This window comes from Strongylocentrotus purpuratus, unplaced genomic scaffold, assembly GCF_000002235.5.
Source record: "Strongylocentrotus purpuratus isolate Spur 01 unplaced genomic scaffold, Spur_5.0 spur5_contig_845, whole genome shotgun sequence".
Taxonomy (NCBI): Eukaryota; Metazoa; Echinodermata; class Echinoidea; order Camarodonta; family Strongylocentrotidae; genus Strongylocentrotus; species Strongylocentrotus purpuratus.
The window spans coordinates 368,018-380,999 of NW_022145552.1; the positions used below are offsets into that span (position 1 = coordinate 368,018).

Below are 12,982 nucleotides of genomic sequence, written 5' to 3' on the forward strand. Positions count from 1 at the left end.
AAAACACGTAGAATCGCAAATAATGTAATAAACAACCATATTTACTTTATTATTACCCTATTATCACTTGATCCATTACTTCTTGCGTGTAGTCCCTATGGGAGATGACTTTTTCTCAAATCTGGATTCTACATTCCTGTCTTTTGCGAGCAATATCGCCGTTATTTCCTCTTGGTTTTTGTTGATTTTTGAGTATGTTGTAGCTGAGACTATATGCTATCTAAATGTTCCCTCATTTATTTCAAACAGATGTCATCATGGTCTGTTGATGATGATCATCAACATCATCATGATCATCATCATCGTCATCACCATTACTATCAAGATCTTCATCATGATCATCATTGTTTACATGTCTATATAACTTCTCCCTTTTTTAATATAGTAAATATTATAATCTATCATCAGACTTGAAGACAGACCACCTTATTCGTCCTCGTGACGAATTAAATTCTAGTGTTTTCTATTTTTTCCCTCAAAATTATTGGGGGCACGTGCCTCCCTACATCGCTACGCCACCGTGAGTGCATCAGTTTGACATACCTCGACCCCCCTATGCGTATGCATGTGGCCTAATTTCGCCAGCTGGTATTTTTTAGGAAATATTTATTTGGACATAAAAAATAAATTCAACAAAATACGTCTGAATAAAACGTTCTGTAAACGTTTTACATGACCTATCCAAGAACGTTTAATTTGTAACGTCCAAAAAACGTTTTCTGAACGTCTTCAAAAGACCTAGCTCCGCAGCGAATGTAAAGTCCCAACTTAGACGTTATATAAACGTTTTTTAAACGTTTAATATGGACGAAGACGTACGGAACCTGATAAGAACGTTCTGTAAACGTTCTAAAAACGTTTTGTGTTTGCTGGGAAGGTACTTTGCTTCGTCAAGAGTGCGGAGGGTCGTCCCGTGGATGGAATAAGGGGATGCTCCGATGATGGGTTTTCTCTTGTTTGAAATCCTCAGCACCTCACATTTGTCAACATTAAAGGACATGAGCCATTTCCTCTCCCATTCCTGAACATTTGCGAGATCTCTGTGTAGGGACTCAATGTCATCATGGGAATTGGTTGTTCTATATAGGAAGGCATCGTCAGCATAGAGTCGAATGGATGAGGAGACACAATCGGGGAGGTCATTGATGAAAATCAAGAACAAAAGGGGACCCAGGACAGTGCCCTGGGGTACGCCCGATGTGACGTTGGTGGTGTTGCTCTTCTTCCCCTCAAGTAGGACCTGCTGAGTTCGCCCTTGGAGGAAATCCCGAATCCATGAGAGTAGTTCATTTCTGACTCCGTAGTGGTTCAGTTTCAGAAGAAGACGCTCGTGGGGTACTCGGTCGAACGCTTTCGAAAAATCGAGTAGAATGGCGTCGATCTGTTGTTTATCTCTGAGTCCTGTCGCAAGGTCATCTACCGTTACAAGAAGCTGCGACTCACAAGATCGTTTTCTCCTAAAGCCAAATTGAAAGTCTGTTAGGAGGTTGTGCTCGTCTAGGTGATGGATGATTTGGCTGTGGATAATGTGCTCAGCGACTTTACAGATGATAGAGGTTAGGGAGATGGGTCTGTAGTTCTCCGCTTTGTGTTTGTCACCCTTCTTAAAAATGGGTACGACATTGGCTACTTTCCATGCGTGAGGAATTTTTCCCTGTTGTAGTGAGGCATTGAACAGAAGGGAAAGAACTGGGGCTAGCTCACTTGAGATTTCTTTCAGCAGGTACGCAGGTAGGTTGTCAGGGCCACAGGCTGTGTGGGATTTGAGGTTTGCGAGAAGTTTCCTAACTCCTTCGCTGTCGATAACAAAGGCAGGGACTGATGGGTGTGGGCTTTCACCGAGGTCTGGTAGGTGCGATGCATCCTCATGGGTAAAAAACGGAGGCAAATTGATCATTGAGTAGGTTGGCCTTGGCTGTGGAGTCACACTGTAGAATACCATCCTTCAGCAAGGGCGCGACACCAGTACTCTCGCATCGGGTGTTCGTATGGCCGGTATAAGGGCGCTAGCACGCAATTTCACCATTTTTTTTTTTTTTTTTTTTTTTTTCACAATTCGATAAAGGTTGAACCTGGCCACCTTTAAAAAAAAAAATCGGCTTTGGAAATTGTTTATTTTTCAGTTATTGACAATAGTAAAAGGGCGTTAGCAGTTGCAAGGCTATATTAATTCCCGGTATAAGGGCGCTATACGACCTTGCGCGTGCGCACAACGTTAGCGCCGTTTTACCAGAAACCGTCTGCGTATTTTTGTGCCCTGTAAAAGGGCGCTAATTCCGAAAAGGAACAAGAGGACGACAGGTAAGCATGACAAATTCAACTTTCCAAAGTTATTTTGAACGTTATTTTATATGAAGCTGAATACTTTCAACGGCACCTTAATTAGTATTTTAATCCGCACACTGTGTTTAAATCAAGGCAATGACAAAAAAAACCAACTTAACTCGCAAAATTATGTCATAGTTTGTTTGTTCAGTCCCATTTGTTTAACTTTGTGTAGGGCCTATTGTTTGTAAAACTTTTCTAAAAAGCAATTGCAGACTAGACTATGTAGACTTCTGAATGATGATCATCAGGATTGAGTAACTGCATTCATGTGTTATTAAATTCTAATACTAGTAGATCTAGTAGTACTGGGACAACATTAGACAAATAGTCTAGGGTGACATTCTCTAAAGTCTAAGACGTAGACTCTACCCATGACTGCATGCATGACTTAAATAACTAGATCTAGTCTAGTCTAAAGTCTAGATCTAACTGTTAGATCTAACAGTTAGTAATACTCTAGACTCTATGCAACATGCAATTTGTATAGCTCATCAGTTCTTTTACTCATGCATACTAAGTCGTGGGCATGCATTGGTAGAGAATGCCAATAGGGTAGCACCACCTGTTTATGAGAAATCCATCATAGGTCTAGAGTCTACTGTCTAGTCTATTTTGTTGTAAACTAGTGACAGTGTTCACACTCCATTCTTCATTTTTCTAACAGGTCACAATCACAGTCATGGAGCCCAATGACAAAACACTACTTCTCGTACGGTGGTTTCGAGATAACACAGAAAATGTGGTGGCCTATAGGGACGTGATATGTCGAAAAGGACATCCTGAAGTTGGTCATACAATTGTGATGCCATGGGGGAATGAGAGGTGGCACGGGAAGGTGTTGCAAATAGCATCAGAAGACAGTGATGATAGTGATGATTCGGACATTGATGACAATATCCCCTTGATAGAGCTGAGAGGTGAGAAAATCTTTATCATAACCTATGATAAGTAGTTTCAACTTGTGTCAGTCGGGTCAAGACGGTTATTAATATTATTTAGATCTACTGAACAAAATTTTGATTTATATTTACTGTAGCCATTGAAAATGTTTTAAACCATGCCAAAGGAAAACCTATGAATTACATTTTGGTTGCTACTTATCCAATGCTTTTCAAACTTGCATGCATGAAAACAACATTCTTTGCTTGCATTGTACTCCAATGACATTTTGTTGGCGCTTAAGAACCCCCCTTGTATTTTTTAAAACTGTGATATGCCGCTTATTCTCAGTATTGAAATGAACCCCTCCCCCTGCCCCCCCCCCCCCCCCCCCTCTCCAGTCATGCTGCATAACATTTATTCTTTTTCTCTCTCTATATATGATATCTGGCAGAAAAAGGAAGAAGAGTGGACACAGGGAACAATATCATGGAAGGTATGGATCTATAAATCATAATATTGCAAGTTTTTACATGTTAAGTATATTGCTAAAGTACTGCAAGTAATTGATTATTTAAAGTGAAAATTCCCTATTGTGAATTTAATTTTCTCGCACCAAAATTATATAGATATATGTTTTATCCAAACTTCACATCCACAAATAAATTGGATGTATTTCAAGCAGTTACAGTATATTAAAGTGATTCCATGCATCTTGTAAATAGTGAGATGACAGTTTTCATGCCAGATAATGCTTTTTATTGCAGACAGATGTTTAAGCATCATAGAAGAGGAGCTGAAGGACTCGCATAACGTAAAATCATGCGAACACTTCGGCTGCACTATCAAAGTTTTTTCGGTCTGTGTATGGTGCGAAGTGTTTTTGTGTTATGACCATTTCATCGCCGATGATCCGTGCTCCCAGCATAACCAGTACGCGGTGTGTATAATTAATATGGTTTTCCCCCTTTAAACTTATTTTTTGATCGAAATTGCAAGGATATAAGTGGAGATGCTGTGGCACGATCCGATAAGAGCTTGACTTCTAATCACAGGACTCCAGGTCCAAACCAATTACATGTCACCACCTTAATCTAATTGTTTATTCTTGACAGCTTGGCCTTGTAGTATTTATGTATTAAAAAAACCTTAACAAGTCGTATTTATGGGTTATATTTCATAGATGAAAGTAAATAAATCTTTTGAACCTAGATCAATGTACATGATTCGTAGGTATGTAAAATGAAAATGTTACATTTAATTGCATTTACAATTTGCATGAACCTGATCAATGTGAATAGCAATAACACTTATCCAAGTTTGTCGAGCATTGTTGAGTAATCGGTCATTACTTTGTGTCTCAAATGTTACAGGAATTGGTTCAGAGACCGACAACTTTAGCTGCCGGAACCCCAGCAGAAATTGATGAGGTACATTATATTATGTCAACAAATATTTTTAACAAAGGAAACTGCCAAAATTAAATACAAATATATTTTTTGAACATAAACAAATATGCTATTTTGTAGTAGACAGCTAATAATAAAAATGATCAGTCAAACTATTGAAATATGCATAAATTTGGTGACAGTGTTTGGATACACAAAATAATGTAATGTAATATGTTTTTATCTTTTAAATTTATTTCATTTATTTCTTTTCATGTTATTTAAATAATGTAAATAATGTCCTTCCCGTATTGAAACTCTCATTGTATTATCCTGTACATACCTGTTTCAATTTGTTATAGATCGTAGCAACTAGCCACTTCCATGCTACAATGCCAGCTGCACAGCCTGCTAAAAATCCAGAGAGATGTGAGGTAAGTGCATTGTCAACTTCTACAGTTTAGCACATCAATAATCCAAATTCCTGGACACTAACTGACAGTCATGGGAGTTATTTTGTATGATATTAGTATTACTTGAAAGGATAATGATATTTTTGTGATGGTTCTGCTTTACTGAGATATCAATACCAGTCCAAAGTATTGGATTGACATTGATATCTTCAATTTTCACATAAGAATGACTCATACCTCACTCTTCCCACATCACCCACATCTTCACTTTTTGTACCCACATCTCCGGCTTAGCAGTCCTCTTTCTAGCATCCTAATTCTAAGATCATAAAGAAAACAAATCAAATAGATTTGATGATAAACACCGAATAATAATCCTGAATATTTGTGAAAAATAAGTCCAGTTTTACATACCAAACCTAAATATTAAATGTACCGTATTGATGATGTATGGCTATTTTACATGAACCTATTCCCTTTGAGATTCTGAAATCTCCATAGACTTTTTACACAGCTCACCCAGTTCCCGTAGTCAAGGGGTTAAGAAAACATGAGCAATGTGGTTCTACATATTGTTCACATTTCCTAAATAAATTATTTAATTTTGAACAGAAATCACATTTTTTTGTTATGCTCTACTGACTTGTAGGAATACTCATTCCTCACTCTTCCAAACATTTTTATTCTGTTGGCTGCAGTTTTTTTTCTCCTCCACATGTTGAAACTTACTATTCTGTCTTGAAGTATTTCCCATAACATAGAGGAAATCAGAATCTCAAAGGGAATGGGTTAATGTAAATAGCCATACAACATCAATTTGAATATTTAGGTTTGTTATGTAAAACTGTACAAGATTTCATTTTTGTCCTTATTTTTCACAAACAGTCAGGCTTATTATTGGTGTTTATCATCAAATCTATTTGTTTTGTTTTCTTTATGATCTTAGAATAAGGATGCTAGAAAGAGGACTGCTAAGCCAGAGATGTGGGTACAGAATGTGCGTAAGAGATTGTGCAATACTGGTCAGGCATACGCCTCTCGTGATGGCACTGAGCGGGCGGAACGCAGGATAGGACCACCTTGTGGGGAGTATTGTAGGCAGAAATGCAATTCTATTTTTTCACAGGAGCAGCGCCAACAGATCTTCATGGACTACTGGGGCACTGGCTCATATGAGCGTCAGCGAGATTTTATCTGTCAGAATGTTACTGAAAAGGCAGATAAGAAGCAGAGGGCAGTTCGCCAGTACATGCTGCCTTCAAATGCACAAAACGAAAAAGTCAATGTGTGTCAGAAGTTTTTTCGTAACACTCTCGGTATTGGGGAGAAGTTGATTCGCCACACCTTGTCAACAAAGGAAGGCAATGTGTTTTCCCATGTAGATAAAAGGGGTAGACATATCCCACCCAACAAAGTGGGTGACAATGATTTGCAGGCAATAAGAGATCATATCTCTAGTTTTCAGTGTGTTCCTTCCCACTATTGTAGGAGTGCTACAAAGAGGAAATACCTTCCTGCAGACCTTAGTGTGGCAAAGATGCACGACCTGTACAAACAGGAGTGCTCTGCACCAAAATCCCTCAAGGTGTACAGGAAGGTATTCAATGAGGAATTCAATTTGGGGTTTCATGTCCCCAAAAAGGACGAGTGCAAGACATGTACTGCCTTTGCCAATTTGCCTCCAGCAGGTCAACTGGCTGGCCAGGAAGCACAGGATGCGCATCTCCTCAATAAACAGATGGCGAGGGAAGAGAAAGACAAAGACAAACAACAAGCTTCTATTGACCCTTCTTTTTCCTCTTTTTCTGTTGACCTCCAGCAGGTTCTTTCGTGCCCCTCAGCTAGTGCCAGTGTACTCTATTATAAGAGGAAGTTATCTACTTATAATTTTACTGTATATAATCAATGTTCTCATGAAGGTAAGTGCTTCATATGGAGTGAAGTCAATGGAAACAGGGGCTCTTGCGAGATAGGTACCTGCTTGTTAAAGCACCTATCAGAGTTGCCTGAGAGAGTGAAGCACGTCACTCTTTTCAGTGACTGTTGTGGGGGACAGAACCGCAACAAGTTCATTTCAGCGACATTACTTTATGCAGTTCGGACTCTGTCAATTTCTGTAATAGAGCAGAAATTTTTAGAGAGTGGGCACACTCAAATGGAAGTTGATTCAATGCATAGTGCAATAGAGCAGGTCAAGCGGAAAGTGCCCATCTACCATCCAGATCAATGGGCAACTCTAGCTTCTGCAGCCAGAAGGTCACATCCATACAAGGTTCATCAGCTCAAGCATGATGAATTCTTTGACCTTAAATCTCTCACAGCCAACATCATGCATAATACCTCAAAGGATGTAGCTGGAGAGAAGGTGTCTTGGACCAAGATCAAGCATCTCGTCTATGAGAAAGAGCAGCCCCACATTATTAAGTTTCGCTATAACTACAGTGACGAGCTGAGGGAGCTGAGAGTGTCTGCTTCTGCAAGGACATCAAAGAATCTGAGACTGGAGGTTCTATACCCAGAACCACTCATGATCGAGAAAAAGAAGAGGCTTGACCTTATCAATCTGTGTGACACCAATATCATACCTTTAGTCTTTCACAACTTTTACAGGAATCTTCCAGCTCCAGATGTTGATGGAGATGATGGTGATGACAGTGACGACGATAACCAATTTACTGAAGAATAATTGTTGCATTTATGTGCATAATGTGACATTAACATGAATGTTTGTCTCATTCACAGGTACCTTTGATTCTTTTTAATGAGGGAATGCTGCACAGCTTTGAATATGACTGGCTATTAATAAACAAAATTTTGATTTTGTTTTTCTAAAATATAGAGTGCAACAAAGGCATAGATTGACTTGACTTCCTATTGTGCAGGTTTTCCGAAGAATTTATATGCATGAATTGTCTTGGTTTTCTCCAAGTTAAACATGAGATTTGAGAACAATGGCTTTTCTTGCTTTTTACAGGAGTGTAAAAAAACTATAACATGACTATTCTTGTTTCTACAGGTTATACAAAAGAAATGATATGCATGACTTGTCTTGGTTCTCTACAGGTTATACAAAAGAATTGATATGCATGACTTGTCTTGGTTCTCTACAGGTTATACAAAAGAATTGATACGCATGACTTGTCTTGGTTTTCTACAGGTTATACAAAAGAATTAATATGCATGACTTGTCTTGGTTTTCTACAGGTTATACAAAAGAATTGATATGCATGACTTGTCTTGGTTCTCTACAGGTTATACAAAAGAATTGATATGCATGAATTGTCTTGGTTTTCTCCAAGTTAAACATGAGATTTGAGAACAATGGCTTTTCTTGCTTTTTACAGGAGTGTAAAAAAACTATAACATGACTATTCTTGTTTCTACAGGTTATACAAAAGAATTGATATGCATGACTTGTCTTGGTTCTCTACAGGTTATACAAAAGAATTGATATGCATGACTTGTCTTGGTTCTCTACAGGTTATACAAAAGAATTGATACGCATGACTTGTCTTGGTTTTCTACAGGTTATACAAAAGAATTGATACGCATGACTTGTCTTGGTTTTCTACAGGTTATACAAAAGAATTGATATGCATGACTTGTCTTGGTTTTCTACAGGTTATACAAAAGAATTGATATGCATGACTTGTCTTGGTTCTCTACAGGTTATACAAAAGAATTGATATGCATGAATTGTCTTGGTTTTCTCCAAGTTAAACATGAGATTTGAGAACAATGGCTTTTCTTGCTTTTTACAGGAGTGTAAAAAAACTATAACATGACTATTCTTGTTTCTACAGGTTATACAAAAGAAATGATATGCATGACTTGTCTTGGTTTTCTACAGGTTATACAAAAGAATTGATATGCATGACTTGTCTTGGTTCTCTACAGGTTATACAAAAGAATTGATATGCATGACTTGTCTTGGTTCTCTACAGGTTATACAAAAGAATTGATACGCATGACTTGTCTTGGTTTTCTACAGGTAAATACAAAAGAATTGATATGAATAACTTTTCTTGTTTCTTCTACAGGTTTCGAAGAATAATTGATATGAATAATTTGTTCTTATTCAGGTACTACAAAAGAATGGGTATGAGTGATTTGTCCTTTTGTACAGGTTATACAAAAAATTGGTATGAATTACTCACCTGTTTTCTACCAGTTATGCAAAAGAGATTGATATGAATGCCTTTTCTTGTTTTTCTACAGGTTTTACAAAAAATGTGATAGGAATGACATGTCTTTTATGTACTACAGGTTATACAAAAAAAAAATGAATTACATTTCTTTTTTTCTACAGGTTATACAGAAGATTGATGAATGACTTGTCTTTTTTTCTACAGGTTATACAAAAAACAATGGTGTGAATGACTTGTTTCATACATTGGAATTAATAAATGATTTGTAGGTTATACAAAAGGTATACATATATGTATAACTTGTCTTGTCTTTGGCAGATAATACAAATGCATTTGTTATTTGTTATAACATGTTATGCTTTTATGTGGGTATTACAATATAATGACCCCTGTGGTCTTTGACCTCATGACCCCAGAATGTACTCAAATCATTGTCACCCTCCTTGCTATTATATGTGCACCCTTAATACCAAGTTTGTAAAATGAGCCATTCACCAGTTCTCAAAAAAAAGAGTTGGACAGATGGGCAGTCAACCCGAAAACATAATTGAGATATACAAAACTTATAATTATGTAAATGTGTAGCAAATCAACTTCTGATCTTTTAATTTTAACATTGATCAGGACTATTATAGTTGCCTTATGTTATATTTCAACTCTTCTCTGCTACTTATCTGCCTTTGTCATATTCTCTGCCAGTTAAAAATTGTTTAACTTCCTTTTTGTGCAATATAAATGATTTTAATCTCTGCATTGATTATTTGAAATGTCCTGTACAATTGCTGAATTGTATGTAAAACATGTATTTGTTTTCTCTTTCTGTACACTTGCAGTGTTGTGGTCTGAAGGGGCTGCTTTTTTCCTTTAATATGAACAATGTGAAATCCATGCCCAGCAGGTGTTTCCGCCATGAAGACATTCATTCCACAATGCTTCCCTCGTCCATGAAGGGTATACAACTGGTTACTTACTTAGCGATTAAAGGTAAACCATTAATGTCTTAGAAGGATTTGCTGCTTAATAAAAACCCTTATGAGTTATCTCTCATCATGTCATCACATGTCTGCCAATGAATAGAATGATTTCTGAATCCTGATATTAGGTAGCATGTAGTGTATACAAATCCTATACAGTTTCATAATATTTTCCATAGTACCAATTATTAGAGTGATTCATGAACAAAAATTTCATCTAAGTTCTTTTTTTTAAATACTTGACATTTTATAATTTTTGTACGAATGTATTGCCATGTTATAGAAAGTTTCATCAGTGTGTGATGTTCAGAGCTTAAGTACATGCCGCTAATATTGTCATGTTATAGAAAGTTTGAGCTATATTACATGCCACAAGTATTGCCATGTTATAGAAAGTTTCATCAGTGTGTGATGTTCAGAGCTTAAGTACATGCCGCTAATATTGTCATGTTATAGAAAGTTTGAGCTATATTACATGCCACAAGTATTGCCATGTTATAGAAAGTTTCATCAGTGTGTGATGTTCAGAGCTTTAGTACATGCCGCTAATATTGTCATGTTATAGAAAGTTTGAGCTATATTACATGCCACAAGTATTGCCATGTTATAGAAAGTTTCATCAGTGTGTGATGTTCAGAGCTTAAGTACATGCCGCTAATATTGTCATGTTATAGAAAGTTTGAGCTATATTACATGCCACAAGTATTGCCATGTTATAGAAAGTTTCATCAGTGTGTGATGTTCAGAGCTTTAGTACATGCCACAAATATTGCCATGTTATAGAAAGTTTCATCAGTGTGTGATGTTCAGAGCTTTAGTACATGCCACAAATATTGCCATGTTATAGAAAGTTTCATCAGTGTGTGATGTTCATGAGAGCTTTAGTACATGCCACAAATATTGCCATATTAAAGAAAGTTTCATCAGTGTGTGATGTTCAGAGCTTTAGTACATGCCACAAATATTGCCATGTTAAAGAAAGTTTCATCAGTGTGTGATGTTCATGAGAGCTTTAGTACATGCCACAAATATTGCCATATTAAAGAAAGTTTCATCAGTGTGTGATGTTCAGAGCTTTAGTACATGCCACAAATATTGCCATGTTATAGAAAGTTTCATCAGTGTGTGATGTTCAGAGCTTTAGTACATGCCACAAATATTGTCATGTTATAGAAAGTTTCATCAGTGTGTGATGTACAGAGCTTTAGTATATGCCACAAATATTGCCATGTTATAGAAAGTTTGAGCTATATTACATGCCACAAATATTGCCATGTTATAGAAAGTTTCATCAGTGTGTGATGTTCAGAGCTTTAGTACATGCCACTAATATTGCCATGTTATAGAAAGTTTCATCAGTGTGTGATGTTCATGAGAGCTTTAGTACATGCCACAAATATTGCCATGTTATAGAAAGTTTCATCAGTGTGTGATGTTCAGAGCTTTAGTACATGCCACAAATATTGCCATGTTATAGAAAGTTTCATCAGTGTGTGATGTTCAGAGCTTTAGTACATGCCACAAATATTGCCATGTTATAGAAAGTTTCATCAGTGTGTGATGTTCATGAGAGCTTTAGTACATGCCACAAATATTGCCATGTTATAGAAAGTTTCATCAGTGTGTGATTGTTCAGAGCTTTAATACATGCCACAAGTATTGCCATGTTATAGAAAGTTTCATCAGTGTGTGATGTTTATCGATTGCATTCAGGGACAGGATTTACTAAATTACAAGTATTTAAACCTTCCTTATATAAATCCTTTTATTGAAATCAAATACAAGTGATTTATTCGACAATGTACATAAAGAATTCATGTGTGAATAATGTATTAATGTAAATATGAATGTAATTTTTACCAAAATGAAATGAATTAATATTATAAATTATTTGATAATTGTTTTGTAATATGTTCTATGTACTCTTTACAGGGATAATGATATAGAGTGTAAATAGAAGTTTGATAGTTCTAAAAAAAACTTAATTTCAAGTCATTTTTGTTAATCGTGACATTATTATGTGTTTGAATAGCTTTGTTGTTTTATCAATTGATAATTCAATTTTTGCTTCAGACATGTACTGCATAATGTGATTGATATAAGCATTGGAAAGTGTTTGAAATGTTACAAATAGTGTCATTAATAAAAAAAATTAAAAAATGAACCCATTTCATGGCTTGTAATTATATGTATTGTGAATAGCTTGTTGTATACCAGTTTCCTGCTTGACATTGTGTTGTTGTTTTGAACAGAGTGGTTTGTAGACGGATTAGAAGAAAAATAAAAACAAAGATAGGGGCTCTGATATTGATAGATACTTTGATTGTGTGAGTGTATGATTGTAGTTCTGATCTAAATAAAACAAAGTTGTGTATTACATGTATTTTGTTGGGAGGAGGGTTGGGACAAGAGGGTAATGGACGGACGCACATGCTTCAAACTGAATCATTAATGATAATACAAACATTATAAGTTTAACACAACTCTACGTTGGACCTATCTGGCATTAAAAGCCATATTAAAAAGCCTTGGAATAAAACGATATTAAAGAGCCAAAAAAAAAGTATTTGGATTTTTAAGCAACAAAAAATTAAATCAACGGTTTAACTTATTTTAATTAAAATGTATGCCTTTTTAAAAAAAACTGTTGCAACAATTTTGCAAAGAAACTAATGGCTTTCCATAATAGGTCCAACTTAGAGTCGAGTTCAACTTTTAATCTTAGTGAAACACCCCCAAGGGGCACTATAATTGGTAGGCCTATTCCACCCACTATGCTAGTAGCTAAGCTAGGTTTCCCTCGGTGAATTGATAAGTTATTAAAAATAAACATTGTTTTCTTACAATTAGAG

At 36.3% G+C, this 12,982-nt stretch overlaps 1 protein-coding gene across 1 annotated transcript; it reads left to right on the plus strand.

Annotated features, from left to right (window-relative positions):
* The first annotated feature begins 2,980 nt into the window (after positions 1-2,980).
* On the plus strand, positions 2,981-12,268 carry LOC105447403. Its single transcript, XM_030991380.1, has 6 exons — positions 2,981-3,245; positions 3,662-3,703; positions 3,975-4,147; positions 4,581-4,637; positions 4,958-5,029; positions 9,990-12,268. The coding sequence occupies exons 1-6, from the start codon at positions 3,008-3,010 to the stop codon at positions 10,158-10,160; spliced, it is 753 nt and encodes a 250-aa protein (XP_030847240.1). The 5' UTR covers positions 2,981-3,007; the 3' UTR covers positions 10,161-12,268.
* The last annotated feature ends 714 nt before the right edge of the window (positions 12,269-12,982 follow it).